The 18,983-nt window shown below is 35.0% G+C and overlaps 1 protein-coding gene across 8 annotated transcripts in view; it reads left to right on the top strand.

The window, feature by feature from the left end:
- MAGI2 (membrane associated guanylate kinase, WW and PDZ domain containing 2) overlaps nucleotides 1-18,983 on the top strand; it is a 394,804-nt gene that overhangs the window by 337,698 nt on the left and 38,123 nt on the right. For 7 of the 8 annotated variants that reach the window (XR_011919492.1, XM_072401735.1, XM_072401730.1 and 4 more), the window contains 6 exons: nucleotides 3,890-3,921; nucleotides 4,540-4,729; nucleotides 9,804-9,845; nucleotides 11,958-12,049; nucleotides 15,025-15,217; nucleotides 17,254-17,496. Coding sequence is in view for 7 of the 8 variants with exons in the window: in XM_072401735.1 (XP_072257836.1) it covers nucleotides 3,890-3,921; nucleotides 4,540-4,729; nucleotides 9,804-9,845; nucleotides 11,958-12,049; nucleotides 15,025-15,217; nucleotides 17,254-17,496 (792 nt within the window). In the remaining variant the exon portion in view is untranslated. The remainder of the gene's footprint in view (nucleotides 1-3,889; nucleotides 3,922-4,539; nucleotides 4,730-9,803; nucleotides 9,846-11,957; nucleotides 12,050-15,024; nucleotides 15,218-17,253; nucleotides 17,497-18,983) is intronic. The other variant, XM_072401731.1, reaches the window with a different exon arrangement.

Here is an 18,983-nt window from a genome sequence, read left to right as displayed (position 1 = left end):
TAAAATAAAATACGGTAATTACTGGTTTACCTTTGATTTTTCGCTGGTGTTCAGTAAGCTATTTTATTAGTCTTTCTATATTATATTATCTCTGCTTTCCAGACACATGTAAAATTAGAAGAATTTTCATCACCCTATGCAATTTATCAAACTTGGCAGAATTACTATGCATTTGAGAAAACTACTTTAAACTGAAATGTTACACTCGCTGCATCTTTTTATTAGTTTTTGTCAACTGAGCCTGCAAATGACAGTCTGCACCATGTAATAAGCAGCAGTTGATTTTCCTAAGACATAAAACATTTTGTGACTGAAAAGTGTAATTCCAATAAAGTTCCCTAATGTGAAAAGTACTGTAGATGTTGCTGGTCATACTAAAGGTATAGGCGAATGACCTTCCCTTAAAAAACAAAAAGTAAATGGCTGGTATAAGCATTTTGAAGGGCATGCAATATTTTTTTTTTTTGCATTTATGTCAGCAATTCAGTAAAAGAAAGTCAGTGTTTGAGACTTCCACTACCCACATTCCAAGTCTCAACCAGCCAGATTCAGTTTCTATGTCTTTGTGTTTAAGGTAAAACAAAAGAGGAAAAACATCAGTACTGTATTTTAACCACCTGGGCGTTACACTGATGTCTAGATTTCTGTACCAAAAGCATTACACTGTTTTTCATGAATTTTTTTTTTTTTAAATTGTAGACCTGTAACTTACAGAAATATGTCCGAACAGGGTTCTAGTAGATATGAATATAAAAAATGTTTGAAACACAATCATGTAAAAAAAAAAAATACTTTTAATAAAATTAAATAAAAGACACAAAAATCAGCTTAAACAAGAATGCATAAATAAATGAAAAATACTGAAAATGCAATAATTCGGTATACTGTATAGTAATATATTTTTCCAAAACACCTCCCTAGTGTCCGTCACATACCTATAGACAAAACCACATAAATATATTTTCTATTATTTTGTATTGGATTGGATACAGGACTTTGTATTCAATCCAATACAAAATGAGCGTTTGAATTTACCAGTTACATACTTTGTATTTATTTTGAATTTTTTTTTATTGAATTGGATACAGGAGTTTGTATTCAATCCAATACAAAATGTGTTTGAATGAGTTTGAATTTGAATTTCCCGCACACGCGCCGACGTCATCGCCGAGGGACACGTACACGCTACCGACGGAGAAGAAGAAGCCGGCCGGCTTCTTCTTCTCGGAGAAGGTACCCGACGCTGGAGAGGGAGATCAACGCTGGAGGACGACGCTGGCGAACAACGCTGGAACACGAACACAACGCTGGATGATCACAGCGGGACCAGGTAAGTGATTGATAAACCCAAACTTTTCTCACTGTATTTTCATACATGAAAAAGAGGGCTTCCTAGGCAAAGGCATCTAAAAGTAAACTTTTTTTGGCCTATAGTGATTAGTCAGAATTAATTTTTTTTATAATGCAGTAACTGAAGATTTTGGATGGGGGGTTGTCCCATCTAACAGAATTGTACATTTATTAGTGGCCTGTAGCTTAGCATACCTGTGTTTGCATTGGTGATGCAGTGTTTGCTTTCAATATGTGGTGCCCATTTTGGCGAGGCCAGAGGGGCATTTGGAAAAAGCATATTGGAAAGCATATATGGAAAATTATAGGGTGGACAAATATGTTGAGACTGGAGTCATCTAAGGGGCTCAAGTGTTGGGTACTGGTGAAAATGTACCTAATATCCTCTGTGCCCATAATGGTTTGAAGTATTGTTCCTAATAGACTTTGCAACTGACTTTTTGCTTTAATCAGGTTTTTGAAATCTCATAGAAAGCTATGAGAATGCAAAATCTACTTTAAAACGGTCAAATTCCCTTCCGAAGAGGTAAACTGTATGTCAAATGCACTTGTCAATGATTTCTAAATCAGTGGTCGCCAACCTTTTCGACAATATTACCGGCTCTGGACCGCACATGCACGGGGAGCCATGTGTCACTCAATAGATTCCCCCATAGTGATGTCATGGTGCCAGAACCCGCCCACTCTCCAGAGACACACCTGCGATCCGTATGTGGGACATGGTCTGTGGCTCATGGTCCCTCGGTTGGCGACTGCTGTTCTAAATTATTTTAGAAACATATTAAATTCTCACTTACCCAAATCCTATCCACATAAGCACCAAATGTTTGTGACAACCCTAAATTTTGATTGTGTTACTGAAGATGTTGTTGCATTTCAGACACAAAGTGGATGCGTTTTTACTACATGAAAAGTGTTGTACTGTCTTTTTCTGGCTGGCAAAAAGTTATGTTACAGTGTAAGCAAGTGTCCCTTGTATTGTGTAGCATAGTTATGCCACTGCCACCATTTTGTAAATTATAAAGCTGAATATTTTATTGTGATGAGGATCTTCATAGAAGATAACCACAGCTATGAATTTATTCATTAACGTCCCCCCCCCCACCTCCAAAAAAAAAAAAATTAGAATAATGGCGGGGTTTTTTTTTTCCTTTGGTTTTGCTCCAAAATACAACTTAGATCAGGGGATCTTGGTTTTTCGTTTTAGGTGGACCCTACCGTATGTTAGATTTGTAGCAATTTTAGATGCTTTTGATGGTCATATTTGATGGTCATATGAGGTTTAAATTGCTTGCATAAAATTATCTGTAGAAATGTATTTGTTCATGCAAAAGGTATAACTGTACCCAAGCATATATGCTACCAAATGTGGTAAAAAGTATGTTGGCAAAAGGAAAATCAGGGAACTTTAAATGGAATAGGAAGAAAATAACTTTGTAACCTGTAGTCATCAAGATACATAATGACCCTGCAGGAAGCATGCTGGAGTCTTGAACAAATTCAATTGGCAAGAGATGCCAGGTATAAGCCCCCCCAATCACCATCGGAAGCCTTTTCAAATGCCTCCAGGTGCTGCACCATGTATCCATAGTCACCGTGTTTGGGAAGCTTTGCTGGACTACAGAATGTCTGTGTTTTCACCATGTAAGGTCCCAATGTAAGGTTGTAAGGTCTTTTAAAACCTGAAGTGGGGCTGGTTGGGTGGCTGGTACATAGGGAAAGAAACAGAAAGCTTCTAATGGGCACAATAGGCTTGACTTATTAAAGCTCTCCTGGGTTGGAGAGGATACATTTTTATCAGTAGAGCTGAGTGATCCAGCAAACTTGGAATGGGTCTGGTCTCGGATTCAAAACATTTGCTAGCAAATAGCAAATGCCTTTGGAGAAATCACCCAGCTTCACCGAAGAAAGTGTATCATATCCAGCCCTGGAAAGCCTGGCCCTTTAATACATCAGGCCCAATAAATAGGGCAGGAGTACATAAACCATATAGAAAAAGACTGTACAATCTACAGGTAGCAAAAAATGTAGTATTAAAAAGGAAAGCAAATGTAGTAAACCAATAAAGTTTATGTAAGGACTGACTATTCAAGGTTAGGAAGTCAAGCCAAAGTTGGACAAGCAGCGAAAAACAGAACAAATCAAGCCTTAGAAAGACATTGACTGTATAATAGTGCCAGATCTGGCACACATATACTTGTGGCCAATGTGATGATGCAGTTAATGGTGAAATATAATCTTGAAGACCAGTAATTTATAGAAACTAACTAGATTTTAATTGACTACAACCAGATAAATAAGTAATGTTTATAATTTCTTACAATGTGGCACTGAATGACATTGATTTTGCTTTACTGAATCCTTAAATCTCTACTGCATCTTTTTACTTTACTGGTTTCAAAACTGGATTGCTATTACCAATCTTCTCTGCACTAGACTAACATTGTTTTTTTTTTCTTTTTTCTTTTCAAAACAAGGACATGAAAAGCTTCATGATTGTTGCTCATGGTTAATGGTATCGTTCTAATTTTGTTTTCAGGTTTCTTCTCTCCGTGGAAAAGTTCCAAGCCTGTGAGTTATCTATTTTCTATATATTGATATACTTGGTGTTCGTATTACAGATTGTTTTCTAAACTGTTATATACTATTCCTTTATGAAAGTAAAAGTGCTGGTTTTTCGTAATTGCTGTACTAGTTTGAATACAATCAATGCACATAATTTCACTTGTGAAAATTGGAAATGGTAAATGCAATGTTTGCAAAAAAACTGTGTACCTTTTTATGACAGGTTTGTTTAAGGCTAATTGAAGGCAAATTCCAGCTAAACGTAGACTAAGTAATATGGGAGTTTACAAGAAAACCCTTTTTAAATCCTGAAAGTCTTGAAAAAGTTTGGAGTTTGGAAGAGCTGTTTGGTTTGTTTCTTTTGTCCATATAAACATAATGGTTGAGCAGCACCAAATAACACAAAGCAGGCATACAGTTAAATGCTCTGTGTTGCATTCTAACACGTCTTGTAATTTTTTTTTGCTGATGAGAGAAAGACCATAAAAAGGGTAATATTTAGGCTGTAGTGGATGTTAGCTGGTATTTCTGATCATCTGTTCATGCTAGTTCACTATTCACAATTGATTGCATATCTTTAGAGCAACACAATTATAACAATAAAAAAATGTGTTTGTGTTGCAGATGATGGAACGTTGGGAGAATCAAGGAAGCCCCCAGACTAGTTTATCAGCACCATCACTACCACCCAATCTTCCATATCCACCTACCTTACATAGAGGTTCATTTCCTGACTCTACAGAGGCCTTTGATCCAAGAAAACCTGACCCCTATGAACTTTATGAGAAGTCAAGAGCAATTTATGAAAGTAGGCGTAAGTAAAATGAATGCTTGTTGCTGAAATAATCTAAGCATTTCTTAGTGAACTGTCACTATCTTGTCAATATTAGCCAAGGCCGTGACAGTTCACTTCATCATTTTTTCAGTTCTTTCCTAAACTGCCTAAATCACTTAGCTGCATTAAATCTCTGTATATTCTCTTGAAGTTATTTTTGCCTCGTTGCATCAGCAGTAATTTTACTAACAATCTTTAGTCTTCATTAAGTGTTATAATGTACAAATGTGGGCAGGAAGCATTATTTATGCTTAGATGAACACATTTAAAAACCGCTTAGCAATAAGTTTTCATTGTTTGTGGTAATTATCATATTTGGTAATAATTGGGTTCCTTTTCCACTTTATTTTTAAGGAAGACTTGACTTATTATATCTCATTTTTACTGTAGTGCTTGATAAGTTTGAGATTTGTATAGAGCAGAGAGAGGTTAGAACATGGGCCACATGCTAATGCACATACCACATGTACAACGTGTGGTACCAATCATTATTAATGGCACCCCAACCCACCACCAGTATATTGTGCTGTTGTGCACTCCTCAAAATACAGCAGGTCCAGTTTTGGACCACTTTGGAGCATTGTGCAAACATATTCATCCAAATAAGCTGCCCTTATACACCACACAGTAACATGCAACATATGTACACGTGCTGAAGCAGCGCTTATTTGTGAATAGACCATATATTCTAAAAACCAATGTCACTGGGGATAAAAATGATGGTAAATTCCAAACTATGAATTGGGGCAGGACAGCTGTCTGAGTTTTTTCCAAGTACTGGAAAGAAGTTCTGCCACTTCCATTTGTGCCTACAGGACACTCTCACCGTGGTCAGTTATAAAGATCCATTTGCTTCATTCCCATAAAAAATCTTTAGCCTTTGGACTTTCCATTGGCATATCGTTATTTTGCATCCGCATGAAGATGAAGCAAGTTGTTCGGTGTATAAAACAGACTGGTTGCAATGCAGTGCCATTTATACTTTGCAATTTAGTACAATTTTAACTAAAAATATAAAGCACCCCTTTAATAATTTATTGATGATGGCTAACGTGTTTCAAACATTCTTTTATTGTCAGTCTTGACCTCTTCAAAGGGCTTAGTACCAGCCTTTGAAGTATTTTCAATGATGATTGTTAAGTGAGCATCACTGATTGGTCATTGTTCAAGCTCATATATTGGGAGCTGTCAAATATCAAGATGACTGTAAGCCTTACTCATGTGAAGCTTTCTTCATTCTGCTCTAGGCAAGGCTGTCCTGGCAGTTTTACAAAACTTTGTTAGTTCCAACATATTCAGTTCACATATTTATTGTGATTCCAACTGCTCCTATTTTATAATCTGTTTTTTTAATGTTTGAAGTATTGGGCTATTAATCACTATTGAATGGAATCGTGCTGGCGTGTCATTAAGTGCTATGGTTGCTGGCATTAGTTTAGGTGAATGCACTACTGCCAGATTTCTTCTAAGTGAGACATCAATCATACACTCTTGGGTGAAGGTGTTAGAAATTGCTACAGAGCCCTGCTGCCAAGCTCATTTCAATGAAGAAAACAACATTGATTTTCCTTTCCCCACAATGAATTATTTTGTTTCTGTGATTAAGCTATACCACAGATAAGAACACCTCACAGCTGGCATCCAATGTCTGCTGCTAAAATGCATTACAGAAAGTCTGTCAAATATGGCCACCAACCATTCTTGTAGTACTCCAATATGAGCTGGTGGACTATCTAATAGATTCATTTGCATTGCAAATTGAATAGTTCTGCACATCTTTTAAAGATGTAGAACTCTCTTTTACATAAATTATGGTAAACAGAATGTAAAATGGTCTATGCTGTAGATCTGGAACATTCGCTTAATTATAATAGTGGGAAAGCTTTGGCTGCCTTTGACATAGGATACAAATTTGCCCAACTTAAAAATATAAAAGTACAAGAGTTTGCAGTAAAACTCCCCTATGGTGACCATGTTAAATCATTGTATCCATGGAGGAGCAGCATTGTCTGTCATATTTGACAAATACATTTTTGCCTTATATTCCTCAAACAATATTACAAAAACAACTTTGGTAGGCAAGTTATATTAAAGCTAAACAACATAGACAGATGCTGTTTGATATGGTCTACACATCTACTTCTCAAAAGCATTTGGTCATATTTTAAAATATATATATATTCATATATGTACAAATGTACACATTGCACATCACCTCCAATTAGGCCACTTGCTTGCCATTGTCAAAATGGAAATTCCTGTCCCAGCAAGGCTTATTCTCTTTTTCCTGTTGCTTTCTGATTTCTGCAACAGGTCACATGATAGGTGGAGAAAGGAAGATTTTTTTTTTTTTTTTGAGGATTTTTTAATTTGAGGAAACCTCATATTTGTTTTCCCAGTTACAGTACCTCTTTAAACCCGTCAAGTAGGAAGAAATTAAAAACACTGTGAAAGAATTAAGTAATAAAAAAGAAAGGAATTTCTTTTAACATTGTATTTTGTAGAACAGCATATTAAAGAAAATGTGAAATGAGAATGTTTTCCAAACCATTACACGTTCCTATAGCGTATAAAATTTTAAACGCAGATCAAAGATTTGTTTTTTCTTTGTGTTCCTGCTAGGTCAGTGACCCATACAAATGCACATACTTCATTGTGTCCCCTCTGAGGCATTTCTTACAGGGAATTGTACAGATGTCACCTAATTTGTAAGAGTCAGTATTCCCCTAGAAGCAAGACTTTAAAAATGATAACCTTGTAGACAGCAAGAGCACTAAAATTTTGCTGCATTTCTTTAGCTGTCTTTGTGTTGGGTTTAAGGTTATCATTATTATTATTAATATTATTATTAATAAACAGGATTTATATAGAGCCAACATATTACGCAGCATTGTAGTTATTTAAAGCATACCTAAACTCAGAATTTTCACTTTACATAAAAGAGTGGAAGGGAACCCTTTTATTAACCCTTAATCTTGGCGGTCAAGAATGAATGGGAGTGCAAAGCCTCCCAGGATACCTATGTCAGGCTTCCCAGGAGGCTCTTGGGCACTCCTTCTGCGCATGCCCAAAGAAGCTTTTTTGCTCAAAGAGAAAAATTTTCCGATCTCACGCATGCGCAGTGAGATCAGGAAATTTTTTTTTCATTCTACGTCACCCATTCTCGCGCCTGGGTCAGGTGATGTAGGATGAAGAACACGGAAGAGAAGACTAAAATGGCGGCGCCCAGAGCGCCGGCTCCGGGGCAGATGGCGAGGCGACGCAGGACCCGATGTAACATTCATAAAACATCGGACATTTCCCAAATATTTTCTGTGGGGAATTCTCTTGGTCCGTGTGCTTTATTGGTCATGATCTATTTGATGCCAGTGAATATTAAAAGTCATACCCACTGCATTATCAGTATATCCTTTTATAAAATATTATTTACCAGTCTGTTTCGGAATTAATGGTGAGCAGATTAGTTTTCTTTTTTAATACAATGGTCTCTAAATAACACATCTGTATACTGTGATGTAGTGGCCATGTTAGTTCCCATGTGTTACCAATAATTTCGATGAACAGTTAAGCTAAAACAAAATTATAACACACGCACTGCACACAAAAAGTTGTCTTAGTCTAGGTCAGCTCTGAGGTCTTCAAATAAACAATAAACCTCTATTATGTTAGGTAGCCAATATGTCAGAGTAGGGCTCAAGCAAGCTTTTACACATTGGGCCTGATTTATTAAAGCTCTCTGAGGCTGGAGAGGATAGACTTTTATCAGTGAGTGATACAGCAAACCTGGAATGGATCTGGTCTAGGATTCAAAACATTTGCTAATGAAAAGCAATTGTCTTTGAAGAAATACATTCCAGGTTTGCTAAATCACTGATGAAAGTGTATCCTCTCTAGCCTTGGAGAGCTAATAAATCAGACCCATTACATGTTTACAGATGTGTCATAGTCTTAATGTGTTTTCGGTTTTTGCACTTAAAATAATAAGTTTAACTTGCCATTAGCAGCACAAGTTTAGCTCCAGTTCATGCAGGTTCAGAACAGCTCCAGCTAATGAAATTCAGACTTCAAGCCAGCCCCAAACCTTCTTTTTACTGCATTGTGATAGGAATGCAATAGTCTTCTTCCACACAGATATTACAAATACAAGATATTTTCCCCCCCAAACTGTACATAGCAGTTTTAGAGCTAGGCAGCTTATGCCAAGGCAACATAAAAGGAATGAAAAAGCACATCACTAAGCCAATGTGAAATACAGTTAGGCATTCCTATTCCAGAAGGTATCTGCATGTCTCGCTTCCATCACAGATCCAAACAATACCAGGTTTATCCCTCTTTTTAGGTTAGTGGGAAGATTCACTCTCAGATATACCCTTTTTAGATCAAAAAATGTAGCAACAATATGTTTACAGAATGTACATATTTATTTGGACAAGTCTATTTTATTAGTGTTAGGTGTGAGTGGGGGTACATATATGTCCTCCGTGTGGAGCTGCAAAATCTGCACAGGACTTTTGCAACATCTTCTCTTCTCAACCTATGTTTGAGATTTGTTTATGGTATGCTGGTTGATGGGTATAGTTGCCTCCATGTTACTTCTTATTTCTGTAGAAAATAAATGTATTTAATATGTGTATGATTATAGCACCATTGCTACCTCTTTAATTACCAACTGTTTATTGCATTTGTTTCAGTTGTAATCTTCTCACAGCCAAATAATTTTGCCTGTTTGCCTTTAAATGTAATGACTACATTTCATATTAATGCTTTCTTCAGAATTTCTTTCTAGTGGTTCTAAAGTAGAAGAGCATTGCCAGTAACTGTAATTAACGATACTATTAGTGTTTTTCAACTTTAAAAATGTATATTGTGTATATGCATATTGTCATTCAGTTGTTTATTCTAATGGTTGCTCTACATTTTATAACAGAACTTTAAAATGTCATTTTCACTGCAGTACACCTTCTACATCTATAAATGATTTACAGCCTACATGAGGTGCTGTACATTTAGCGTTCTTATTTTCTTACATGAAATTCCTAATCTTCCTATTCAGAACAAGTGCCACCCAGAGCTGGTTTCAGAGCGGATCCTGCCGGCAAGTATTCTCCAGCACACATTGTCCTGTGAAATATGTGTCCACCATTCTGTGTCCTAACCTAAATGTGTGTCTTGTGGTCATTCCTCTAGATAGAGTTCACTAATATTTGTCCTGTCACATTTTCGTTCTTAAAGTCATATCACTGCACTGCCATATTTACTAGAAATTCAGCAGCGAGGTCCAGTATACATGGAACACCAAAATGGAGTTGGACTAGACAAGTTCTTGGCTCCCTTTCACCTGTAAGAGTATGAAATGCTGGTGTGGTTTTATTAGATAAGTTTGAAATAATAAGTGCCTTACCCTATTGTAACCTTGTGGTACCTGAAACTGTGAAAATAAGTTGCTTCAGCAAGCAACAATATGTCTAGAGTGCTGTACACAACCACTGCACAATCACCCACTTTAGGAACCATCAAATGGCCAGGTTAAAAATCTGTTCCTTTCATTGCTGTTTCTACCTGTAGAAACTCAGCCCTGGATTTACTAACAGGGCACTTTTCAGACCAATGACAATGGCTCATCTCTGAGGGTGCTCTATAGTCATCCCCTCTCAAGTATAATGGCAACCTGAGAATAGCTCATGGTGGGTTAATATGTATACAAAATATGATGCAAATTTGTGACCCAGCAAACAACTTATTCTACTGTAATGTTATTTGACCTGTGTAAAAAAATACAACATTTAACTATTCATTGCAGCTTTTCAAGATAATATTTAAGCAGAATCGCTAAAACGTTCTAAAACGAAATTTGTATGGCTAAAGTTACTCAATCAGATAATGTGCAGAATATTCATTATTGAGATGCAAAGCCAAGGTGATATGCTAGTGATAGGATGTAGTCATACAGACAAGAATATTGTTACATGTGCAAAATGTTTTAAATGTGAAACTAATACAATTCTGTCATAAGATCCATTTTCATATCACCATTTTGCAGCATGCTTTCCTTTTAGTTCCCATCATACTATATGTCATAGTTGTACTACTTCAAACCTCAATGGATTACTGTAAGTTTTATTGTAAAGATATACAATATATAATGTCTTAAGGAATAAAAACTTGTTGGGAATGTTTCTTTTGATCAACAAGTAAATATACAAATTTAAAGTAGTTGCTTTTTACTCACTATCCTCAAGTTTATTTCTAAAGTCATTTTTTTATTGCTAAATTATTTTTACCTTATATAATATGAGAATATATAATGCACAGCTTTAGCTAAAATATATGCTCAAGTTTGGCATAAATATAAAACTGTTAAGATATCATTTGCTGAGATAGTAAAAGGTTGACAGGAATTAAAGCAGTTCATAACAAAAGAAAATGTGCTGGAAACAAGTCAATGACAGAGAACATTTTTTTGAGATGTGTGACAGCACAATGCAAAAATAGCACGCCATCAGTCAGCAATGATATTTGGAAATATGAAATGTATATATTTGAATTCTAGATGCAGAAACCAAGCATTTGCTGTATGTAACCTATTGTGATTATGCAGGTACATTGATTATATAGATATGAATACAAGAAAACAATCATGACGTAATATGTAAGCCTTCATTTTATGTCATTTGTACATCATGGGGGTTGCAATACAATCCATATTCTAGTATAGAAAATCATTCTAAAAGAACATATGTAGCTGGCTGTATATATATGAAAATGTGTATTGATATGTATAATGTGTGCAAAATAGCATTGGTGAGGTTGTGTATGCATTTCCCTGGGCATTCCCTTATTGTTATCAGTAAATATTTCCAATTTGGCTTTGACTCCTGAAAAATGAGGTGCTAATTAGGATCACCCATGTTTAAAAAGCTTGTAATACAATTTTATGCAAATGTTCTAATCATGACTACTTCAGTTAACTTCTCAGTAACCTTTCTGATTTGCTGTGTAATATAATTACCAAAGTGAACATGTTTTCTGTGTAACTGTAGAAAAGTACCATACTGCTTGTTTTTGTTATAATTCATGGCAAATTAATATTATGCATGAACCATTCATCAATAACTAAAAGTCATTTTATTATCTCTCTGAAGCGTGCCTGTGGTGCTGAAATTCAATTTAATTATAGACATTAAAAGGTATTTTTGTTTGACACCAGGTCCTGACTACAAAGAGTTGGATGTTCACCTTCGACGGCAAGAGTCTGGTTTTGGCTTTAGAATACTTGGTGGTGATGAACCTGGCCAGCCTGTAAGTTCTCTGCTTCTCTCTAGAATATATTGTGTTTATTTATTTATATATTGTATTTAGTAAGACCTTTTCTTCTATTTCTTGTTGGGTGTTACAGAACAATGGTATGAACTGTTACTAGCCTTTTATGTACTTTGTGGTGCCCTTCTATACTCTATTATGTTTTCCTTATGTTGTAATGATATTCCTTTCTATGGACTCTTTTTCTTAAAAAGTGTTTCTTCTTTTTTTATTGGAAATATTAAATGTTCCATTAATACAATTATTAGAACACAAACCAAAATATGTATCTTAGGCCAGTGGTCACCAACCTTTTGGTTGTCACGAACCACTAATTTCACGGACTCTGAACCGCACACCCGCAGGGAGCAGTGTGTCACCCAAAAGGGAGGACACTTCCCTCAGAGTGATGTCATGATGCCAGAACCCGCCCAAAGACATAATTTGCCCACTGTCTGAGCCTGCAATCTGTACAAAAGACATGGTCTGCGGCTCTAGCCAGTGCGCCTCCCCAGCGGGGTCGTTCTCCTGACCCCAAGCGGGGGCGCACCAGCCAGAGCCGCGGACCACTAGGCTATACACAGAATAATCTTATATTTGAACTTTTAAACTTGCTGTCAACCGATATGCACCTTAAACATCATGTAAGGATGCAGGTATTAACTAAAAACAAATACATTTATCTAAAACCATGCTTCATAACATTATATGTGCAAAAATGTATTTTATCACCTAGCTACAGGATAAAACCTAGTACATACTGGACTGCTGATGTTTGTATGGGCAACAGGGAGGAATAAAAAACCAAAAGGAAAGGAGTGATTCTAGCTCATAATTAGGATTATAAATTAAATAGATTAATTCTAAAGTAACTAAATCAACATGGTTATGAAGGTGTTTTAGGCCTATTGCCATCTAGTATTGAAGTCATAAATATAAGAGGTGGGCAATCAACACAGCCCATACAGCATCAATGTCTTTTAGTCTGAATACAATTATTTAATATGTTTGACTTTCTCTGTGGACAACTGATTCTGTTTTTGCAATTTACCAACAAAAAACACAGAAGAAGAAAACATATGGTGTTTGTAAATTGCTGCGTAAATGTATGGAACAGCAAGTATATTAAAATGTAAATTTTAAAAAGTCTCTAAGGTTTCCAGACTTTTTTGTATATTACTGATGTTCTAAATTGCAGGTTTGGAAATGAAACTGCATTTACTAAAATTCATTTTTCTGCAATGTGATACCTCACAGTTTAATTTCCATGGTACTCACCCATGTGTAAATGTAGCAGAGTGTTCATAAACATTTTCTGAATTGCCTTGAGTACATAATACAATTCAAGTAATCAATATTCCTTCGGCATCCTCTATTATATGCATTTATATATTCAGCTTGCCAGCCTTGCCTTTGAAGGCATAAGCTTGAAGAGTATGAATTTGAGGAGTGAGGATTAAAAGGCCTATTTTGGAGCTTTATCTCTGAAATGAAAGTAACATAAAAATGTATGATCTTCACACAGCTCTTATAGTTGAATTCAGCTTGGTTACGGAGACCTGTATTCATTGTAAGAAAATCATTTCATGTGGTGAACATAATATAGGACTGAAATTTAAAATACTCCAATATGAAAAGTCAAATATGTTGTAAGAATCAACTATTACAGTATGCTTATAAATAATGTAGTTTGTAGAGAATAAAACATGTGTGTTGGTGATGTCCTTAAGGTGTTGCTTTTTTTACTCTTGTCAGATTTCCAAAAGCTACATAGACGTGTTGGAGAATTGTGGTTTAAAATGGACCATTTAAACAGGCATTTAAAAGGGTCAAAATATCAACCCATGATGCTATAGATACAGCAAAACATGACTGATCACAAAACATGGTGGTCCATTGTACTGACTTTAATACCATTATTGTTAGCTAGTATTTATATATAGCCAACATATTATGCAGCGCTTTACAAAGTCCATAGTCATATCACTATCAGATATATTCATTAAAAGATTTTACATCTACACCAGAACAAACTTGTAAGCATTATTCATTCATTGCCACCGGGAGTCATTGTGGATCTTCTCTTTCGAGGTCACTGGGTGCTTTTTTAATGAACAATTATCTAACAATATGTTAGTAATCTTCAAGAATGTATGCAATAAAAACTTCTGCTTTTAATGTATTGTTGAGAAAGTATTTTGTTGTGCAAAAAGCTTTTTTCCAAGCGCACCTTGCTCTAGAATCCGGTTACAGATTGTTTAGGGTGGTTGCCATGTTGGGTTTTAATAAACAGTAATCTATTGTGTTTATGTAGCTTTATTGCTTAATTTATTGCTTGTGGCTTGTGTTTCATTATGCTGACATGAGTTTATTCTGTGCTTTACAAGTCTTCCATTACCCTGCCCTGCCCACAAGTGACATGATCCAGTGATCTGTGTGTCTTTCTAATATTTTTTTCCTTTTTCCCTGTACTTTGGGTTCATCATCAGAGAGAGATTTCCTTTCTTTGCCTGTTGCATCTGTAGGACAGGAAATAAAGGGAGAATAACTTGTAATGCATTAAGTTACTACAAAAATAAAGAATTTGGACTGGACATACACTTTACCTAATACACTTACTAATTTAGGTGAATTGTGTATGTATGGAGCCCCAACTAATAGATTTATCGTTTAAAGAGAAATCTGACTGCCCCCTAGGTATGTAATTTGGTTCAAAAAATACTATATGAAAATATGTCTAACTAAATTTTGAAAAAAACGTTATGTCTGTATTTTCTTTGTAACTAATAAATTTCCAGCATATTATCTACAAGTAAATATACAATTGTATTTGTAAATTTACAAATAATAACGAACCACTATCTTTTGTATAATCCAACGCTAGTAATACGTACAACAATATTCTCTATATCCTTCTACTTGGATTTTTTTATTATTTAAACTGAATAAATATTTGGGATTGTGTCTTCTATTAGATTTTAATTGGTGCTGTGATAGCAATGGGCTCCGCAGACAGAGATGGCCGGTTACGACCTGGTGATGAGTTGCTGTATGTAGATGGAATTCCAGTTGCTGGTAAAACCCACCGATATGTGATTGATCTCATGCATAATGCTGCTCGTAATGGACAAGTCAATCTTACTGTGAGAAGAAAGGTGCTATCCATAGGTACGTTACTGATAACATATGAAATACAACAACACACATTTGTTTGTTCTTTATTGACACACTTTATTGTTTCTTTTTATTGAGATGTGATTGTGCTGTTATTTAAAATTATGAATGCTGTATGAAAATCGAAGGGAAATCCAATGATCTTTTTGGTCCCCAAGGCAGAAAGGCTGCAATGTTACTGAGATATACTTTGATCTGCCCATCTACATCATGACCGTACACAAATTGCTTTTTTTCTCTAATAGGCAGTAGACTAGAAGGATACTTCTGCCTGAATACACAAGATAGCAAGTGTTTCTTTATGCAATTGGTATAGTCTTTATGGCTAATCAAAAGAGGGGGGGAGAACCCAAGCAGGAATTAATGTCCTTTAGCATATTTCAGACGGGATGATTTGATCTATTTTGAGTGTCATTAAAGTTACCTTTTAAAGTAAACATGCATTTTGTAGAGATTAATTGTATACTGGGACTGCAAGTAAAACCTGCAAGTAAAGGCGACCAAGTGTTTTCTTTTGTCTTCCTGGGCCATGACCTAAAATATATTTTTGGAAATTTTTTATGCAAAAGGGAAAGACAAAAATAAAAATTGATTTTGCAGAAGGAGTAGAATTTTGCATTTGAAGTTAGCTGTCAATATTTTCAGATGTACCAGTTTTTTTTTTTGTTTTTTTAAAAATAAATCTGAAAGTTAAGTAAAAAGTAGGTTATGACAAATTTCCTAGATTTAGAACTATATTTTTTACCAGCTCTTTGTGCATTAATTTTAGATTTAAGTTACTGTGCCCTCACACCTTATTCAGTGATCCAGCTTTAAAATTCTTTTGAAAGAATTATTCTGGAGGGCACCAAATTCCCAGTGCCCTATTTTTTTTATTACATTTACAATTGCATTACCTGGGTAGTGACAATAAAGTGCTAAAATAGACATAGCTTGATAGCTGCATTGCTACAATGTGTTTTATCAAAAGCACGATGAAGCACTGCTTGAGAAGGCATTCTGCACTTGGTATATTTAGTTTTGTAGCAAAGTATAACAATGTAAAAGCTGTTTTGGTTTGCATTATGTATATGGTTTTAATTCCTTTCTATGGAGAAATGGTTATTTTTCTGTGCCACTTCACCAAACAAATTAATTTTAAGCACTTAAGCAAAAAAAAATATATCTACGCAGTTCTGAACACAGAAGCAGCTCACTCATACCGAAAAACGAATTCTGCTCAAAGAGACCCTGTAATGGAGTTTAAAAAAAGCAAGAACCTGTTAAGAATATGGCTTTATACTTACATATCCTTCAACCCGTTTACTGAAACTTCTTTTTTGTAGCAAAGCTCCCAGCACCAATTCTATTTGACTCCTCTGGCTGGTCAAACTTTGGGTCCCCCGCACTAGCTACTGTGGTTCCTCCTGCCGAGCCCAACTATTGTAGGAGATAATTATGATGTGGAGATTAGCGGAAGAGACCACAGTAGTCTATTGTGACATACTATTCCAGTGGTAAGGTAATGTTGGAAAGTTCTACATATCAAAGTTTCTACTAACAGGCCCCAAACAGGAGTATATTTCCACTTTCTTTTTAGGTTAGTGCTTTTGCAGTTTAGGTTTGATATATCTTGAATAACGGGCCCCAAACAGGAGTATATTTCCACTTTTGTTTTTAGGTTAGTGCTTTTGCAGTTTAGGTTTGATATATCTTGAAAACCTAATATAGATACATACATACGTACAAATTAGTTTTTTTTAGAAAAAAAATTAAATTCCAGTATTCATGTAAGAAATAGGAATTCTAAAATAATGTTACAGGTATATCCATTAAAGAAATTTTAGTGGTCAACTTCAGTTCAGTTTTTTTAAAAATTACTGTCCACTGTCTGTTAACAGATCACTCCTCCATCCTCCACTCTTCTATATATACCTGAATAAACATAAAATATATAGTTATTGAAAGTTTAAAGAAATTGTTTTGGTTTGATCATATACAAAGCGGTGCAACTTTTTTACTGTAGCTTTTTTTTTTTTTTTTTTTTACAGGTGATAATTGTCCAGAGAATGGCAGGAGTCCTGGCTCTGTGTCAACACATCACAGCTCCCCTAGAAGTGACTCTGCATATCCAAACAGTAATCATACTACACAAAGCTACACTTCCCCTCCTGAGGGTTTTACCTCCCAGAACTCACAATCCAGTGATGTGGTCATCCACCGAAAGGAGAATGAAGGGTTTGGCTTTGTTATTATCAGCTCCTTGAACAGGCCGGAATCAGGAGCCACAATAGGTAATTTACAAGTATTAAAAAAATTGTAATAAATCAAAGAGAAAGAAAAAATGTTTTCCTGGAGCACATAAGCACACCAAAGTGCTTATATGAATAAGTATAAATATATCTGTATTACCCTGTTATGTTAACAATACTAGATCACTAGGTCTATACTATACATATAAAAACATTTTTCTTAAAAGGTATGCAAGAAGACAATATTATATCTTTTGAAAACAAACTCTAAATAATCCTTCCACAAATCATATTGTATCTCCAAGTGTAAGATGTCACTCAGTTTGGTGTAAATAGTTATGGGTTAGTACTATTTCACACAAGCTGGATACACAGTGAACACAGGATCTAATTGTACATATCATTTACAAAGCTGATTGTGTTTTTAACTCATTTTTGGAATTGTAAATGGAGATCAGTCAATATTCAAAATATCCACTTGAATAAATTACAGTGCTCTTTGTTATATGTCTCTACAATATATCACTGGCTTGTTTCACCACCAAGGCTTAACGTCTTTGAACATGCATTAAAAAGATAGGTCCTTGTGGCTGTAACTAAAAACAAGTACCAGGCTTGTACAAAAACTAGTAAAAAATGTTTGATTGTGCACAAAATAATGCTTATTCTCTCAACACAGTATCCCATTTATTTTTTATTGACCCTTTTAAAATATCTGGTATATGTTGAGATTCTGTTTTATGGCACACATTACCTCTTTTTTAGCGTTTCTACAAACCATTTTTTGTGTGCGTAAATGTAAATTTTGATATTCTAAAGTACAATTACCCAATAAAAAGAGCATATAAATCTGTGGAAACAGTCTAGAAAAACAGCCAACTGGATTACTATACTGTGCCATTAAGTCACATAATAAGACCTATGGGAATTTTAGGAGCATGTTAATTTTGAAGAAGCATTTGGGTAGTTATTATTGCATAAAATATGCAAAAGATTTAAAAAAATATCTCTGCATTTATGTACAATCTTGTTTTAAGTTCAGAATGATACATGCATCCAATGATATACATTAAATGTGCTATAAAAGAAAAATGAGACTGTAAATTGGATTTTATTGCACTTTTTCTTTATTCTTTCACTACCTGTAGTGTACTTTGTTTTGTGGAATTTCTCTTGGGGAAAGAAAAATTCAGTCATTTTTTATTATATTTATTGGTAAATGCGCCTGCTGTTGTTTTAAGATTAGTAACATGAATGTTTTTTAAACCCACATTTCTAAAAACTGTATCTTCTTTTATAGTATTATTAATATTATTATTATTATTATTATTATTAATAATAATAAACAGAGTTCTTAATATCATGCCAGATATGTCAAGATACCAATTATCACCTTAATTAGTGTTGCACATAAAATATAGGCTTTTATTGCTACAAGGAATGCAGTGTTGTATCTATTCTTAATCTCCATAAGTAAGAATAAACATTTAAAATCAAACCACAGTTATAAAGTGGGCATAGTTCAATAA

Source organism: Pyxicephalus adspersus, chromosome 2 (genome assembly GCF_032062135.1).
Source record: "Pyxicephalus adspersus chromosome 2, UCB_Pads_2.0, whole genome shotgun sequence".
In the NCBI taxonomy this organism is placed as follows: Eukaryota; Metazoa; Chordata; class Amphibia; order Anura; family Pyxicephalidae; genus Pyxicephalus; species Pyxicephalus adspersus.
Note: the sequence above shows the minus strand (reverse complement) of the source record. Positions and strands in the feature narration are given on the sequence as shown.